This window comes from Salvelinus fontinalis, chromosome 33 (assembly GCF_029448725.1).
Source record: "Salvelinus fontinalis isolate EN_2023a chromosome 33, ASM2944872v1, whole genome shotgun sequence".
In the NCBI taxonomy this organism is placed as follows: domain Eukaryota; kingdom Metazoa; phylum Chordata; class Actinopteri; order Salmoniformes; family Salmonidae; genus Salvelinus; species Salvelinus fontinalis.
The window spans coordinates 34,180,865-34,197,326 of NC_074697.1; the positions used below are offsets into that span (position 1 = coordinate 34,180,865).

The following is a 16,462-nucleotide window of genomic DNA, read 5'->3' on the forward strand; positions in this document are numbered from 1 at the left end:
TTGTTATTAGTCCCACCCTTCAGATCCATTCCACCCCTCCCATCCATCTCTTAACACCATCCATTTTGGATTTCTCTTTGCTATATATTATTCAACTGTGCTGTGATGCTTCACAAAAGTACTGAACATTTCTATTCTCATAGCTTCTACAGATTGTAAATTAAACATACACATTTTTGCTAAAATAATGATTATATTATTGATTGATTGACTATGACTTTTCAAATCACCCAGTAGGTAAATTAGATCTAGGTAAATGTTGCAATTCTTCAGCCATTCCTGGACCTGTGACCAAAAACGAGCTACGTATAGACAGTACCAAAATAAATGATCTAATGACTGTATTGTCTCTACCTTCAGCAGAGACAGGGTCTGTTTTCCTGGAGCGTACAGTGACCGTGGCTGTTTTAGAGAGGTCAGTGCCTGTCCTATACACCTTGACCTCCACATAACCATCACTCTCATCCACACGGTAGTCTGTGTCGCCGAAGTAGAATCCTGGAGCTGTGGAGGAGAGGAAACACAGGAAGATGTCGTACATCAGGATCTTGTTCCAGTCAGTTTCACAACTGGAAACCGTCTGATGTAACTTTTGAGTTGAATTTGTAATAACCCACATTTCAAATACAGTTACTTCTGACGACATAGCTAAATGACTGCACATTGAGCCACTAGCCGGCACTAACCTCAACACTAGTCATTTCCAGCACTTATAGCCCCTGCATTACAGTATGGTACATTTGAGGGGATGTTATTACAGAATATAAATGTAAAGACTAGAAGCCTGAAGGCATCGCTCTATTTCTGTGTCTGGTTGAGAGGAGCCGGTGCAGTGTAGTCGACTGTGGTAGAAGAGTGTTTGTGTGTGCGTGTGTGTGCGTACGCAGAGGAGTTGGAGGATTCCAGGCCTGCCTGTCTGCAATTAGTACTTTCCTGAGCCCAGATTCCGCTACAGTCAATCTCCCCCACACTGTTCTGTTCCTCTGACTCTCTCTCACCCTCTTCTTCTCACTCTCTTTGTTCCTCTTTCCCTCTCTGTACTTTGCGTGCTGTGAACTGGGCTGTCTCTTGGGAAGTTTCTGTCAACTAACATCACAGCTGACTCAAACAACCAGAAACACAGGGAGGGTGTTGATTGAGCGTAACGGCCCTCACAGTAAGAGCAGGACCCTGGGCTCATTTACTGTATGTTCTGGGAAAATAAACAACTTTGAGGTAAAATTGGAGTGGCAGTTGTTGGCTCTGAATTATATCAATGAGGGCTTTACTCATTTTTTGTGTGTGTGAAAATGGATCAAACCAACCCTTCTCTCCAGACTACTGAACAGCAGAAGCCTGGTCCATCACAGAGGAACTGGAGGTATACACTACCGTTAAAAAGTTTGGGGTCACTTAGAAATGTCCTTGTTTTTTTTTGTCCATTAAAATAACATCAAATTGATAAGAAATACAGTGTAGACATTGTTAATGTAAATGACTATTGTAGCTGGAAACGGCAGATATTTAATGGAATATCTACATAGGCCTACAGATGCCCATTATCAGCAACCATCACTCCTGTGTTCCAATGGCACGTTGTGTTAGCTAATCCAAGTTTATCATTTTAAAAGGTTAATTGATCATTAGAAACCCCTTTTAAAATGAAGCTAGCACAGCTGAAAACTGCTGTTCTGATTAAAGAAGCAATAAAACTGGCCTTCTTTAGACAAGTTGAGTATCTGGAGCATCAGCATTTGTGGGTTCGATTACAGGCTCAAAATGGCCAGAAACAAAGAACATTCTTCTGAAATTCGTCAGTCTATTCTTGTTCTGAGAAATGAAGGCTATTCCATGCGAGAAATTGCCAAGAAACTGAAGATCTGGTACAACGCTGTGTGCTACTCCCTTCACAGAACAGAGCAAACTGGCCCTAACCAAAATAGAAAGAGGAGTGGAAGGCCCCGGTGCACAACTGAGCAAGAGGACAAGTACAATAGAGTGTCTAGTTTGAGAAACAGACGCCTCACAAGTCCTCAACTGGCAGCTTCATTAAATAGGACCCGCAAAACACCAGTCTCAACTTTGTCGGTGAAGAGGCGACTCAGGGATCCTGGCCTTCTAGGCATAGTTTCTCTGTCCAGTGTCTGTGTTCTTTTGCTCATCTTAATATTTTATTTTTATTGGCCAGTCTGAGATATGGCTTTTTCTTTGCAACTCTGCCTAGAAGGCCAGCATTCCCGAGTCACCTCTTCACTGTTGACGTTGAGACTGGTGTTGTGCGGGTACTATTTAATGAAGCTGCTAGATTCTGTTCCAAATGGAACCATATTTCCTATATAGCACACTATTTTTTAATAGAGCCCATGAGGCCAAAGAAGTGCCCTACACAGGACGCCATTTCAGCCACAGCCATGGTGAATACATGAATGAATTCAATGGTAGTGATATCGCCACAGGCATATACCCTGTTTCCATGACGATGATGATCACACCTCTAGGCTGTTAGTTAGCTGGGTTTCTCATCTCAAAGTGACACAGATAAATAGGAAGATAGGAGAGGAGGAGAGCAGAGAGAGCAGAAGAGGCTGATACTGGCTGAAAAATAGCTCTGCATAGAACTAACCTGTCCATCTGATAAAACAATACTGTAGCAGTACTGTAGTCGTACTGTAGTAGCTAAAGCACTCATTTTATCTGATGCATTGACTTAATATAAATAAACACTGCAAGAGGAAATGATACATGAAGAGCTTTTCAAAGCATGTGAAATAAGAGAGATTTCTGTGACTGCATACTGTGTGAAGCAAAATGCCTGATATCTATGTTTATCAGACAGGCTGATATATGTTTATCAGACAGGCTGATATCTATGTTTATCAGACAGGCTGATATCTATGTTTATCAGACAGGCTGATATCTATGTTTATCAGACAGGCTGAAATCTATGTTTATCAGACAGGATGATATCTATGTTTATCAGACAGGCTGATAGCTATGTTTATCCGACAGGCTGATATCTATGTTCATCAGACAGGCTGATATCTATGTTTATCAGACAGGCTGATATCTGTTTATCCGACAGGCTGATATCTATGTTTATCAGACAGGCTGATATCTATGTTTATCAGACAGGCTGATATCTATGTTTATCAGACAGGCTGATATCTATGTTTATCAGACAGGCTGATATCTATGTTTATCCGACAGGCTGATATCTGTTTATCAGACAGGCTGATAGCTATGTTTATCCGACAGGCTGATATCTGTTTATCAGACAGGCTGATATCTATGTTTATCCGACAGGCTGATTGATATCTGTTTAGCAGACAGGTGTAAAGAGATGTAAATTATTTATCTTCTTACACCTTATGTAATTATCTTGGACTCAAAGAATACCATAACACTTTCAAGGATTGGATATCATCAACTCATTGTATTAGCCAGTTAGACAAGCAGAAAGAAAACTGTTGCTGTAGACAAAGCCTGAGGATTGGTAGTTAAAGGCATTGTTGTCAGGTATGAAAGTGCTTTGAATTGGTAATAGGCTTACAGGGTGCACACACAGGACAAATACACCTGTCCTCCTTTATCTAGGTCGAGAACAAACCTAGACAAAGGATGTGTCACAAATGGCACCCTCTCCCTTATATAGTGCACTACTTTTGACGGGCTCTGGTCAGAAGAAGTGCACCATATAGGGAATAGGGTTCCATTTGGGATGCTACAACGTGCGTGTGTGAGTCGAGATCAAACCTAGACAAAGAGTGTGCGGTGTCAGGGTTTATGCAGCTGCCAGTGTCTTTCCCTACAGACAAATCAAACAGGACAGGCTTTAGACTGTCTCAGCTCGTTCTCCACGCTACTGCGGTTATCAGATCTGTGTGTGTGAGTGTGTGCGCAGAGTCCCAGACTTGCAGCTGTAGTAATCAGATAAGGTTGGTTTGTACAGCAGACAAACACCATCTCCACCGGGGAGGGGTGTGGTATGGAGCCACAGGGGAGGGGTGTGGTATGGAGCCACAAGGGAGGGGTGTGGTATGGAGCCACCGGGGAGGGGTGTTGTATGGAGCCACCGGGAGGTGGTGTGGTATGGAGCCACCGGGGAGTGGTGTGGTATGGAGCCACCGGGGAGTGGTGTGGTATGGAGCCACAAGGGAGGGATGTTGTATGGAGCCACCGGGGAGTGGTGTGGTATGGAGCCACCGGGGAGTGGTGTGGTATGGAGCCACCGGGGAGTGGTGTGGTATGGAGCCACAGGGGAGTGGTGTGGTATGGAGCCACCGGGGAGAGGTGTGATATGGAGCTACCGGGGAGGGGTGTGGTATGGAGCCACCGGGGAGTGGTGTGGTATGGAGCCACCGGGGAGAGGTGTGGTATGGAGCAACCGGGGAGTGGTGTGGTATGGAGCCACCGGGGAGTGGTGTGGTATGGAGCAACCGGGGAGAGGTGTGGTATGGAGCCACCGGGGAGTGGTGTGGTATGGAGCCACCGGGGAGAGGTGTGGTATGGAGCAACCGGGGAGGGGTGTGGTATGGTGCAACCGGGGAGGGGTTTGGTATGGCGTGGGATAGTAAAACATGAGAATGCTTGTAGAGCAGAATTACAGTCTTGTATTTATGCAGTGCTGTTACTGGTCTGTAAATCTCCAAAAACACTCTAAGATCTGTAAGGTATGATTATGGTTCTGATGAGAGTGGGACATGGGACGGGTCTGGTCTGGGTCCTGGACTAGGATGAGAGGAGAACAGAGTAGTGGGTTGACCCTACACCCTGTTATTACCTCCCTGGACCCATCTGGACTCACCTGGATTCCAGGTCACACTGATAGCAACAGATGTGCTGCAGCATTTTAGGAAGAGGTAGCGTAGTGTTAACTATAGTGTTAACTGTAGTGTTACAATTACACCTACAGGGCTAGACTGCATGTTCAGCAAGCTCTACAGTAGGTCAGAGTATCATTTCTGTATTCCAATAAAACCTGCCACCCGTCTGTTAAACACATGATTCTAGTAAATAATGATTATCAGGCAGGGAAAGGCAGCTCCGGTCCTTGGGGGCCTGAGTGAAATTTTGTTCTGTTTCAGATCAGCGTTTTAAACCTGGGAAACAAACCAGGTGTGTGTACTCCATGAGCGATCATATTCCTGGCAATAAAAAGTGAAAAGCAGCCGACTTCAAGTACCTGAGTTGCCCTTTAATGATTGAGATCATATACAGTCTACACACGGTACCTATAATACATTTTTAGTTGGGTTGTATCTCTGGTTGTGTTTGGTTAGAAGAGACACTGGCTGCATCTCCTGAATATCCAGCTCTAATGTACATCCTCTTCTCTTTGGAAGTGGAAGGGCTGGGAGTGAAATTCAGGCAGGGGGGGGAACAGTTACCTCCTAAGGCCCCTGACTCTTTAATGGGACCGGGTCAGCCCACCCTGGAGAGGCACAGCAGGACAAAGGACCCTCACTGGCAGGGACAGGTGCTACACATGCATGCACGTACCATGCCAAAAGACCACCACTTCTACAGTACAAAACACAGGGGAGAAAGGCTGATTCCACGCTCTGCCTGTACTGCCTGAGTATGTGTGTCATGTGTGGAGGAAAGGAAGCAGGATTACATGCTTATAATCCCTGGTAATGTATAGTACACTACTTTTGATCAGGCTCCATAGGGAACAGGGTATCATTTGGAATGTACCCATGGTCTGGGAGAACAACAGTCAGTAATATCAATGATTGATTTATTTCTTAACTCTGATTTGACAGCTATTCTTTTCATTGTGAGTTAACTGTGTATTAATGTTTAGATAGCGGGTCAAGGATGTTTGAGAGGCCGGTAGGAAGGTAAACAGGGGAGACAGATTTCCTATAAGCCCTGAGATGAGATTAGCTAACTGGGTTTTCAGTGGACGTGAAGTGTTCTCAGAGGAACTGGGTTGAAGGGTCAAAAGTTTAAGGTGGTTACAGGCCAAAGGCATTTCTTACCTGTCACTGTGTACCCACTGAATCGTCCACATTTTCTCTGCATCCTAGGTGGCATGGCACTGATAAACACCGGATAACTCACACTACCTCAATCAATCAATCAAGTTTATTTTATATAGCCCTTCGTACATCAGATAATATCTCGAAGTGCTGTACAGAAACCCAGCCTAAAACCCCAAACAGCAAGCAATGCAGGTGTAGAAGCACGGTGGCTAGGACAAACTCCCTAGAAAGGCCAAAACCTAGGAAGAAACCTAGAGAGGAACCAGGATATGAGGGGTGGCCAGTCCTCTTCTGGCTGTGCCGGGTGGAGATTATAACAGAACATGGCCAAGATGTTCAAAATGTTCATAAATGACAAGCATGGTCAAATAATAATCAGGAATAAATGTCAGTTGGCTTTTCATAGCCGATAATTAAGAGTTGAAAACAAATTTCTGATCCAGTCTGTAGTGTGACTGTATTAAACTGACACTGTGGTTTTCGTACCAGCATTGCCAGCACACTACCTGCCTGGTACCACACCTGTATGAGGTTTAGCTAACTGTACTGACAATCGTTGCCAGGCTATACATACTACCTCGCCCTTTGGTCCCAGTTTGACAGAGAGCCCGGCTTTAATCTGTATTTCCATACTTTGTGACTGACAGGCAGTGTGCTGGCAATGCTGGTACGAAAACCACAGTGTGAGTTTATTACAGTCACACAACAGACTGGATCAGAAATTTGTTCTAGAATGTTTTTTTTTTTTTTAAACAGATCATTCCAAATGTATAGAACTAAAGTTCCTCTTGGCATGAACTTAAGTTTAGGCATGTTCTGTGTCTTGGTATAGAACACTGTCATTGTTCAAGTTAATTTACAACCAAAACAACAGTTGACATGCCTTAATACGTCCCCAGTCCTGACATTCGACATCATCGTGTTCTCAGAGCTGTGGCCTGGGGCCTCAACAAGGCGTCTGACTGACAACCAGGATCCTCTCCCTCCTGCATATCAGTTGGCCGGGTGGAGTGGTTCATACGGGGTCATGTATAGAATGACACACACACAGAAGGGGTAGGTAGGAAAGGGGGAAATACCTACTTCTTATTGTTATCTTAGAATGGAATCCTGATTCTGTCTGCATGGCGTCAAGAATCAGATTAAGACAAAGAGTCAGAGAGGAAACCATAGCCTGAAGATACTGTCTGACAAGCTGCCTAACCCCCTCACTAGTGACGTCAGGAGCTGTAACATGATCAACACAAAAAGGGCACGAGGTAAAACAGTGAGGCACCTCCCCAGAGCATCCCGGATCAAGTGCTGAGGGGGTTTAAGGTGCCAGGATACGATGAGATGGAAGGATGGAGAGATAGTTCTGGAGAGACAGGGCTGATGTCAGCCTATAGATAAAGGAGGAGGTGATAATGGAATGGACTGAGCTCTGTTAGATAAACTAAGGAGGAGAGGTAGAAAGGCCTGTCTGTTGAAGGAGAAGAGCAGTACTGTAGATTGATTTCCTGTCAGGTCGTACCTACAGGAGGGAATAAGGTGTGATTCGGAATGCACCCCAGATCATTATATGTGTTAGAGTGTGTGTGAGAATCTTAGGTTCATACTGACTGTGTATTGTCTAGAAACTCTCCCCCCACAACATCAACACTTCCTGCTGAATAGAACCCTGTTTCACTGTGAAACTATGACATTCTGAAAAGGATTAGAGGTGAGCTACATTCCATGGCAGTTATAAAGGGGTACAGACTATTAAGGGGCTGTTATACAGGGCTACAGACTATTATAGGGCTGTTATACAGGGCTACAGACTTTTATAGGGCTGTTATAGAGGGCTACAGACTATAATAGGGCTGTTATACAGGGGTACAGACTATAATAGGGCTGTTATACAGGGGTACAGCCTATTATAGTGGTGTAATACAAAGCTGTAATACAAGGCTACAGACTATTATAGGGCTGTTATACAGGGCTACAGACTATTATAGGGCTGTTATACAGGGCTACAGACTATAATAGGGCTGTTATATAGGGGTACAGACTATAATAGGGCTGTTATACAGGGGTACAGCCTATTATAGTGGTGTAATACAAAGCTGTAATACAAGGGTACAGACTATTATAGGGCTGTTATACAGGGCTACAGACTATTATAGGGCTGTTATACAGGGCTACAGACTATTATTGGGCTGTTATACAGGGGTACAGACTATTATAGGGCTGTTATACAGGGCTACAGACTATTATAGGGATGTTAGACACAAGCAACTAACGTCAAGACATAGACAATTACCCACAACCTACCTAATGCCTATGGCTGCCTAAATATGGCTCTCAATCAGAGACAACGATAGACAGCTGTCTCTAATTGAGTACCAATCCAGGCAACCATAGACTTACATAAACACCTACACTGAACACAACCCCATGAACTCTACAAAACCCCCTAGACAATACAAACACCCTAGACTAGACAAAAACACACAAACATCCCCCATTTCACACCCTGACCTAACTAAAAATAATAAAGAAAACAAAGATAACTAAGGCCAGGGCGTGACAGTACCCCCCCAAAGGTGCGGACTCCGGCCGCAAAACCTGACACAGAAGGGGTGGGTCCGGGTGGGCCTTCTTGCGGCGGCGGCTCGGGTGCGGGACATGGACCCCACTCCACCATAGTCAATACCCGCTTTGGTGGCGCCTCTGGAACGGCGACCCTTGCAGCGAGTGGACGGAGGGGCAGCTCCGGACTGAGGAGCAGCTCCGGACTGAGGGGCAGCTCCGGACTGAGGGGCAGCTCCGGACTGAGGGGCAGCTCCGGACTGAGGGGCAGCTCCGGACTGAGGGGCAGCTCATGACTGACAGGCAGCTCATGACTGGAGGGCAGCTCATGACTGGATGGCAGCTCATGACTGGCGGGCAGCTCCTGACTGGCGGGCGGCTCTGGCGGCTCCTGACTGGCGGGCGGCTCTGGCGGCTCCTGACTGGCGGGCGGCTCTGGCGGCTCCTGACTGGCGGGTGGCTCTGGCGGCTCCTGACTGGCGGGTGGCTCTGGCGGCTCCTGACTGGTGGGTGGCTCTGGCGGCTCCTGACTGGCGGGCGGCTCTGGTGGCTCCTGACTGACGGACAGCTCGGGACAGACGGGCGGCTCTGACGGCTCGGGACAGACGGGCGGGCAGGCAGCTCAGATAGCGCTGGGCATACGGACAGCGCAGACGGCGTTGGGCAGACGGCAGACTCAGACGGTGCTGGGTAGACGGACAGTGCAGGCGCTGGGCAGACGGGAGACTCTGGCCGGCTGAGGCGCACAGTAGGCCTGGTGCGTGGTACCGGAACTGGTGGTACTGGGCTAAGGACACGCACCTCAAAGCGGGTGCGTGGAGGAGGAACAGGGCTCTAGAGACGCACTGGAAGTCCGGTGCGTGGTGTTGGCACTGGTGGTACTGGACTGGGAACACGCACCACTGGGCGAGTGCGAGGGACTGCCACAGGAGAGCTGGTGCGTTGAGCTGGCGCAGGACGTGCAGGGCTAGTGAGGTGCACAGGATGCCTGGTGCGTGGTACTGGCACAGTCAGCCGTCACTAGACGGCTAGCACGCACCTCAGGACGAGTATGGAGAGCTAACTCAGGTGACATCAAGTCCCCGACTCGCTCCGTCGGGCGGATGTCGTGCCTCAAGCACCAACACAGCACCTCCCTCATAACTCTCTCCTCCAATTTCCCCATTAGATCCTTCACAGTCTCTACTTCACTCGCCCTGCTCACCTCCAACTCCACCCCGACTGGCTCTGGTTCCATCCTTGGTTCCTCACGGTAAGCAAGGGGAGCTGGCTCAAGTCTCCTACTTGACCCAGCTACACTCCCCGTGTGCCCTCCCCCAAGAAATCTTTGGGGCTGCCTCTCGGGTTTCCAGCCGCTCTGCCGTGCTAGCTCCTCATACTGGCGCCTCTCTGCTTTCGCTGCCTCCAGCTCTGCCTTGGGGCGGCGATAGCCCAGACTATTATAGGCCTGTTACACAGGGATGTTAATCAGGAGTACAGACTATTATAGGGCTGTTATAAAGGGTTCTTATACAGGGTTACAGACTATTATAGGGCTGTTACACAGGAGTACAGCCTATTATAGGGCTGTTATACAGGGGTACAGACTATTACAGGGGTGTTATAAAGGGTTCTTATACAGGGGTACAGACTATTATAGGGCTGTTAAACAGGGCTACAGACTATCATAGGGCTGTTATAGAGGGGTAGAGACTATTATATGGCTGCTATATAGGGGTACAAACCATTATAGGGCTGTTACACAGGGCTACAGACTAATATAGGGCTTTTATACAGGGGTACAGACTATTATATGGGTGTTTTACAGGGGTACAGACAATTATAGGGCTGTTATACAGCGGTACAGACTATTATATGGGTGTTACACAGGGGTACAGACAATTATAGGGCAGTTATACAAGGCTGTTATACAGGGCTACAGACTATTATAGGGGTGTTATTCAGGTGTAGACTATTATAGGGCTGTTATACAGGGCTACGGACTATTATAGGGCTGTTATATAGGGTTACAGACTATAATAGGGCAGTTATACAAAGCTGTTATACAGGGGTACAGACTAGTACAGGGCTGTTATATAGGGTTACAGACTATAATAGGGCAGTTATACAAAGCTGTTATACAGGGCTATAGACTATTATAGGGCTGTTATATAGGGTTACAGATTATAATAGGGCAGTTATACAAAGCTGTTATACAGGGCTACAAACTATTATAGGGCTGTTATACAGAGCTACATACTATTATAGGGCTGTTATACAGGGGTACAGACTATTATAGGGCTGTTATACAGAGGGTAAAGACTATTATAGGGCTGTTATACAAGGCTGCTATACAGGGCTACAAACTATTATAGGGCTGTTATACAGGGGTACAGACTATTATAGGGCTGTTATACAGAGGTACAGACCATTATAGGGCTGTTATACAGGGGTAAAGACTATTATAGGGCTGTTATACAAGGCTGTTGTACAGGGGTACAGACTATTATAGGGCTGTTATACAGGGGTACAGACTATTATCGGGCTGTTATACAGGGGTACAGACCATTATAGGGTTGTTATACAGGGGTACAGACCATTATAGGGCTGTTAAACAAGGCTGTTATACAGGGGTACAGACTATTATAGGGCTGTTGTACAGGGGTACAGACCATTATAGGGCTGTTATACAGGTGTACAGACTATTATAGGGCTGTTAAACAAGGCTGTTATACAGGGGTACAGACTATTATAGGGTGGTTATACGAAGCTGTTATACAGGGGTACAGACCATTATAGGGCTGTTATTTAGGGGTACAGACTATTATAGGGCTGTTACACAGGGGTACAGACTATTATAGGGCTGTTATACAGGGGTAGAGACTATTATAGGGCTGTTATACAAGGCTGTTATACAGGGTTAGAGACTATTATAGGGCTGTTATACAGGTGTACAGATTATTATAGGGCTGTTACACAGGGGTACAAACCATTATAGGACTGTTACACAGGGCTGTTATACAGGGGAATAGACTATTATCGGGGTGTTGTACAGGGGAACAGACTAGTATAGGGCTGTTATACAGCGGTACAGACTATTATAGGTCTGTTATAAAGGGGTACAGACTATTATAGGTCTGTTATACAGGGCTACAGACTATTAAAAGGCTGTTATACAGGGGTACAGACTATTATAGGCCTGTTATACAGGGCTGTTATACAGGGGTACAGACTATTATAGGTCTGTTATACAGGGCTACAGACTATTATAAGGCTGTTATACAGGGCTGTTATACAGGAGTACAGACTATTATAGGTCTGTTATACAGGGCTACATACTATTATAGGGCTGTTATACAGGAGTACAGACTATTATAGGGCTGGTATACAGGGCTACAGACTATTATAAGGCTGTTATACAGGGCTGTTATACAGGAGTACAGACTATTATAGGGCTGGTATACAGGGCTACAGACTATTAAACCGTTAAAACTTTAGTTTAGCATCCCAACAGCTACTCTGACAACAAGGAACAGTAGGGGGAAGGAGCTACTGTACAGCAGAGAGCCATCTCAAGCATGTAACCCCTTCCTCCTGTGGCGGCCAGGTCTCTCTCGCACGCACGCACGCACGCACGCACACACACACACACACACACACACACGCTCTTGAAGTAGTGTGCCTGCCTCTGTTCCGAAGGAGGCTACAAGAGAACCTGTAACTCAATCTGAGTAACGCAGTCGGAACACTTATCATTCACTAAGCTCTCTATCCCACAGGTTGAAATATGTGACATAATTTCCTGCCAGTGTCAGTCAACACACAGAGAATATGTGACCAAGAACGTCACTACGGTCTGAGACTCAGTGGCTGAGAAACTATTTGGACATTAAACAGGGAATGCATAAATACATGCCCCAAAGTATTCGGGATACTTGAATTGGAGATCTAAGACTGAAAATAAATACATGTGTTTCTATTCTAAAAAAAACAGGTTGTTTAAAATAAGAGATAACACAAAACCATGCTCTCAAACAATGACGAATATGTCATAGAGTCTATGTACCGCATTTGATTGATATCCTCCAGAACGTCATGGTTCTTGTCTTGACTAGGGAGTGGAGCTCAACTATCATTTACTTTCCTGTCCAAGGCAGATTTATGAGAGGGACTGTTAGAGAGATATGTTTGGTAAGAGGGGAGTCGTCCTGTCTAGATGGTCCACCCTGTGAGAGAACATCTGGTGAATCCTCACTCAGTCTGAGATAGTAGAGTAGGTCAAACCAGGGCTGTGTCTAAAATGGCACCCTATTCCCTACATAGTGCACTACTTTTGACCAGGGCACATAGGGTTCTGAGCAAATTAAGTGTACTATATAGGGAACAGGGTGCCTTTTGGGACATAAGCAAAAGTAGTGCACAATTTCGGGAAAGGGGTGTCATTTGAGATTCTCAACTGGTGTAGATCTAACCATGTTTAATGTATCTTAATGATGTGCATAGACAAGGTTTTCTTTCCGTCTACAGGCCTCCTCCAATACTGTTCTGACTCAAACTCCAGCAGCGAGGTTCTGGAATGCTGTGGAGAGTTACATCGACCCAATTAGCTCTGTTTCAAACTGACGTTTTGATGGTGCGTGTGTGTGCAGCCAGAAAGTTTGAAATGGAAGATTCAGCGATTATACCAAGGGATTTTCAAATCCACTGTCCCCTGCCTGTCACCCCTTCACAGTGCTTCCTTTAGATGTCAAGGATACACAACCACACACACACACACACACACACACACACACACACACACACACACACACACACACACACACACACACACACACACACACACACACACACACACACACACACACACACACACACACACACACACACACACACACACACACACACACACACACACACACACACAGCCAGGGTCTATAGGGAGAAGATAGATAGGGAACTAGTCAGGTGGATATGCAAGAAAGCAATGGTCAAGAGGTGCTGTTGAACAAAGGCTGTTTGTTAGATAGGAGGTACAGGAGACTGTCAGATGTGGATATGAGCCTTGCAATAAGGGCTTCCCTTCAGCAAGAGGAGACACACAGGGTAAATGTCACCCTACTCCTTACATAGTGAACTACTTTGGACCAAAACACATTGCACACATGCACATACAAGCCACTATTCCTCTATTGGTTTCATTCAGTTGGTACTACATCATCTGTATACCTCATGCTTCCCTGTATCAGTCAGCATTGCAACAATACGTCATTTATCATACCAATTGTTTTTTCTTTCATAAGTTCATTCAAAGTTTAGGGTTTACTCTTCATCTAACCAATACATAAATAAAACCACATCCAACAGATGGGAACCTGCTTCTATTGGTAAAGTCATGAATTCACTTTGCCTGAGGAGGGTTCTTCTTTTCCACTCTTCGTGTATAGGTGTGTTTGTGTACCTTTTCCCCTGATCTATCTGTTCTAGACTTTTCAGGAATAATATTAATGTGTAAATGTACCTTTTTACACACCATCTCAACTGTCTGCTTTGCTTATAAGCAACGTTTAAAAGTCCGCTAAGATTGTTGTCTTAACATTATCTTCCAGAGGTGACAGGACAGGAGAAATCTTTTTTTCTCACTCTCACGTTGTGAAAAAACACATATCCATTGTAATAAATGTCCCAAATGGCACCTTATTCCCTATAAAGTGAACTAACCTGGTCAAAAGTAGCTCCCTACGTAGGGGATAGGGTTCCATTTGGGACGCATACCTAGTCAAGAGTGATATTAACACTTTCCTCAGCTGGTAACTGTTATCCTGTCCTCCAGGCGAGCATTTGAAAGGTCAAAGTTGAAAAGCGAAGGGTCATCTTACCATCATCCAGGTCAGGTATGATGGTGACCCTGGCAGTGTGGTACTCCTGTCCCAGACGGCCTCCCATGGGCATACTGAGGGTAACGTTGAAGCTCTCCTCCTCTTCATACAGAGAGTCATCTATGATCACCACACGACAGGACTTCTCCGTCTCGCCCTTATCAAAGCGCAGGACACTGTTGTGTTCCTCAGGTCTGGATATGTAATCAGAGTAGGACAGGACTGTAGTGGGGATGGTCCCTGTAGCTGTGGCTGTAGGAGAGAGGAAAGGGGAGATGGATGAGAAGAGAGGGAGAGATGGAGAGGAGAGAGGATTCTAGCAGGGACATTACCTGAAGCTGTGGTATGTGTGTGTGTGTGTGTGTGTGTGTGTGTGTGTGTGTGTGTGTGTGTGTGTGTGTGTGTGTGTGTGTGTGTGTGTGTGTGTGTGTGTGTGTGTGTGTGTGTGTGTGTGTGTGTGTGTGTGTGTGTGTGTGTGTGTGTGTGTGTGTGGACTGTACCTTGCTGTGTGTAGCAGATGACCATGAGTTCCTGTGTGATGTCACCACTCCTGCGTACTGGGATCAGCAGCTCCCCAATGTCCTCCTCTATAGGGTAGACTGCAGATGGGATGAACACTGTCGACTCTGGGGGGACAGGGAAAGAAAGGGGGGGAGTGAGACAGAGGGAGAGAGTCAGAGGGGGGAGACAAAGAGAGATAAACCCTCACATCCTACTCACTGCGTATGTATTTAATACAGAAGCTCTGCTGATGAGAAGAGGGTACAACAATGTGTTAAATATTTCTGTCTGAGTTACAGTATGTTGCTGCTGGTGCTCTGGTCCGGGCTCCTCTCTGAGGGCTTAACAGAGTTCTATAAAGGATGTGTTGACCCAGTGAACAGAGGCAGACTATCAGAAGACATAGTCTACGTCGCAAATGGCACCCTATTCCCTTTATAGTACACTCCCTTTGACCTGAGCCCTATGCAGGTCCTGGTCAAAAGTAGGGCACTATATTGGGAATAGGGCGTCATTTAGGATGCATCCAGAGGATATGATGTCTAACATCAGTGGTTGGCACAGACAACTACCGAGAAGCCTCTCTGACAGTTGACGCACAGGGACCAATCAGGGGATACATATACATTTAGTGAATTGTTAAAAGGAAAAGTCCAGCTTCTGTACTGTAGACTTACCATGCAAAAGAATAACAGTAAAAGTGGGCCTGGATAATAAACCTGACGTGTCTTGATTCTGTTAGCAAGCAGAGACCTGTTGACAATTGGTCTTTTTTACAGTCTGTTATACAGTCCCTCCCCCTGTTCTGTCCTTTCCTCTCATCTCCTTATCTCTCCTCTCCTCCTTTATTCTGCATAGCATGACTGTGTCTAAGTCACTAGACCTGAGTTACATCCCAGAGGCCTACACTAAGAAGTAGCTACCTCACATAGACATGTTTATAATATTATTTCTATCACTGTTACGTTTATTCTTCTTAAAACCTATTCTTTACTCTAATTGTGAATCTGGACTTCTGTGCTAAAAAGGTGCCAGCAGGGCCAGAACTCTCAAAATCCCAACAGTCACACCTTACCAATTACTGACTGACCAGGACACTGGACCAATGGCTCCCTGCCCTGGCCAGCCCCGCTGTGGCTAAACAAGTAAATGTTCTATCTCCTACTCAGGCTGGCAGAACCTTCAAGCTTATAGCCCTTAATACTAGCTCCTGCCAAGGCAGAACATACTTTAAGCTCCAAGCTGACAGGCCTTAATGTGGATAGTTTCTCCCCTCTCTCTCTCTGACTAAACTTGAACTCTTCTGAGTTGAAGAGATTCACATTTAAAGGAGCTGCTAGAAACTGGGTCAGTTGTAAGACAAGTCCCAAATGACACCCTATTCCCAAAGGGCTCTGGTCAAAAGTAGTGCACTAAAAATGGAATAGGGTGCCATTTGAGAAACAGGCATGCTCTGAGAAGCTGGGAAATCATGGAAATCTAAAATAGTATGGTGATGAAGCAGAATTATATTTTAGTGCGAAATGTTAAAATCTTAATATTGATAGCTGCAAGTTGTTATCCTTTCCCTAGGGACTATAGTGTTTT

At 45.7% G+C, this 16,462-nt stretch overlaps 1 protein-coding gene across 1 annotated transcript in view; it reads right to left on the bottom strand.

Annotated features, from left to right (window-relative positions):
• LOC129832092 (FRAS1-related extracellular matrix protein 2-like) overlaps positions 1-16,462 on the bottom strand; it is a 106,485-nt gene that overhangs the window by 40,082 nt on the left and 49,941 nt on the right. Inside the window, exons 7-9 of the mRNA XM_055895854.1 lie at positions 14,875-15,000; positions 14,375-14,626; positions 355-504 (exon numbers count right to left, since the gene is read on the bottom strand). Coding sequence (XP_055751829.1) covers positions 355-504; positions 14,375-14,626; positions 14,875-15,000 — 528 coding nt within the window. The remainder of the gene's footprint in view (positions 1-354; positions 505-14,374; positions 14,627-14,874; positions 15,001-16,462) is intronic.